Below are 2,062 nucleotides of genomic sequence, written 5' to 3'. Positions count from 1 at the left end.
ATATATATATATATAAGCAAGAAATGCCTAAATGTTGCTTAGAGTGTGGACTGTTCCCAGAAAGACACAGTGCTGCAGTGACCAGACATGCTGTCACTCCAACTTTAGTTCATCCAGAAGCCAGTCCGCTGGCTGTCATTGCCCTTCCATTCCCCTGCTTGTTCTTTTTATGCATCCTTTATATGTCTGCTGTGCTTCATTTTGTCTGTGGATGAGAAAAAGCATTTAGAGCGCACTAGTTGAGATTTATTTAACTAGTCTTATTTTTTTTCAGGATAGCTTTTATTTATAGCCATAACATTTCTTCACATGCAGCACTCAGTTAAAACTGTTTACTTTCACAGTTTTGTTTTTGTCTAAATTATGTTTTAGTACATTTTGGTGCGCATGGAGTTTCCTTTAAAATAGTTTGCTAAGTWGAAACACCCATAGCCCTCTTAATCTGTTCCAGAAAAATGAGGCAATGCACAGTTCTTCAAAATATTTTGCAGGAGATTTATTAGATTTAAGCAAACCATCCGAAGATGATGCATCTGCGTCTTTTGGGCTGGTGTAAATCATCATAAATGTACATGAAGCAATTGCAGATTTAGCAWTTTTTTTACCTTTAAATTATTATTWTTTTCTAAATGCCTTATAAAAGTATGAATCCATACAATTGGTAATTATTTCATCTATTAAAATTTCTATCCTTTGTTTTTCAGACGGGAAACTTTTTTGGTCAAGTCGAAGGCGCTGTAATGAATAAGCTTCTACAGATGGGCTCCTTCAAAAGGTAAACGTTTCAAACTCGGTGTGAGTGCGTACTTAGAGGTGTGAGCTCAAACAAAGTGTGCGAGAGCACACAAACACACGTGTAAAAAAAAAATCAGGCCTGTTTTAGAATGAGAGCCCATCTCCCCTCGTGCTGACAGCTCCTAACTTGGCCCGATCGTGTTGAGCCCTTCAGTGCTGAACTCTGACCCCTCACTCGGGGGACTCCTCCATTAGGGAATTACAGCAAATCTTTTTCCTAAAACAAAAGAAGTGAGAGAAACTTGAATTCGCACACACACAGATAAAAGCATGCAGGCATGAATACGGTGCTGGTGTCGGTCTCCTGGAAAACACCCGGAGCAGCAATGTTCTGTGATGGATTTAGAACTTCAGTCCCTGATGAGACCTTCTCTAGTGCAGAGCTGAAAAGCAGTAACAACGTGGAATAATTGTGAGATGATGTGGAATCTTAGTACAGTTTCAAAGCCAAGTGTAAAACTGCTTTGCWCAGAACCTTAAACTCACAGCTTGAACACGACAGCAGGCCCCTGCGTTAGCTGCTGCCCACAGGACATGGGTGAAGGGACGTCAGCCACGCTGTCTGAGCGTATAAAAATCAGAGGTGACAAATCATTGCACAAGCAGACAACTGTGTCGGTGTTTTATAGGAATGAACCTTGCAAACTGACAGCAAATAATTTACAGACACATCCATGAAAACAAAGTGATTGACAAATAATTTTGTTGAAGGTTTTTTTGTTATACGGTGATAGATTGTTTAAGAGTGAGGAGGATGTGATGAATGAAAATAAAGACTTGTGATGAAGAAATTTTAGCATGATGAGAAACGGACAGTTTTTAATGAAGTTGGGACGTTGTCTAAAACATACAGTAAATAAAACCAGAATATAAATATTTTAATTTATTACAATAAAAAGACACAAAATCTAATGTTCAAACGGATACACTTTTTTTCTGTCAAATATTCCCTCATTTTGATCTTGATGCCTGCAACATGTTTGAAAAAAGCTGGGACAGGGGCAACAGAAGAGTGGAAACGTCAAGGAATGCTAAAAAAAAACACCTGTTTGGAGCAATACAAAGGTGAACAGAAGTGGCGGATGCTGGTCTTTCAAGGAGGGGAAGCTCAATTTGGGACTGGCGCAAGGCTAGTGTGAAGTGTGTCTGCCTTTGAGTGCTTTGTGACAGTGGAGGGGCTCAGCAGCATCTGCTGGACAGAAACTGCTATAGAAGTCAGAAAGAGTGATAGAAGTCAGTCTCCAAACACAAGCAGCTACATATATAT

The 2,062-nt window shown here is 39.5% G+C and overlaps 1 protein-coding gene across 2 annotated transcripts in view; it reads left to right on the top strand.

Moving 5' to 3' along the window:
- The window catches only part of cacna2d3a (calcium channel, voltage-dependent, alpha 2/delta subunit 3a), a gene marked incomplete in the record, with an annotated part of 131,079 nt that overhangs the window by 113,726 nt on the left and 15,291 nt on the right, over positions 1-2,062 (top strand). For both annotated transcript variants that reach the window (XM_014017578.1, XM_014017570.1), the window contains 1 exon segment: positions 705-775. In XM_014017578.1, the coding sequence (XP_013873032.1) occupies positions 705-775 (71 nt within the window).

This window comes from Austrofundulus limnaeus, unplaced genomic scaffold (assembly GCF_001266775.1).
Source record: "Austrofundulus limnaeus strain Quisiro unplaced genomic scaffold, Austrofundulus_limnaeus-1.0 Scaffold3, whole genome shotgun sequence".
In the NCBI taxonomy this organism is placed as follows: Eukaryota; Metazoa; Chordata; class Actinopteri; order Cyprinodontiformes; family Rivulidae; genus Austrofundulus; species Austrofundulus limnaeus.
This window is presented reverse-complemented; position numbering and strand designations above follow the sequence as displayed.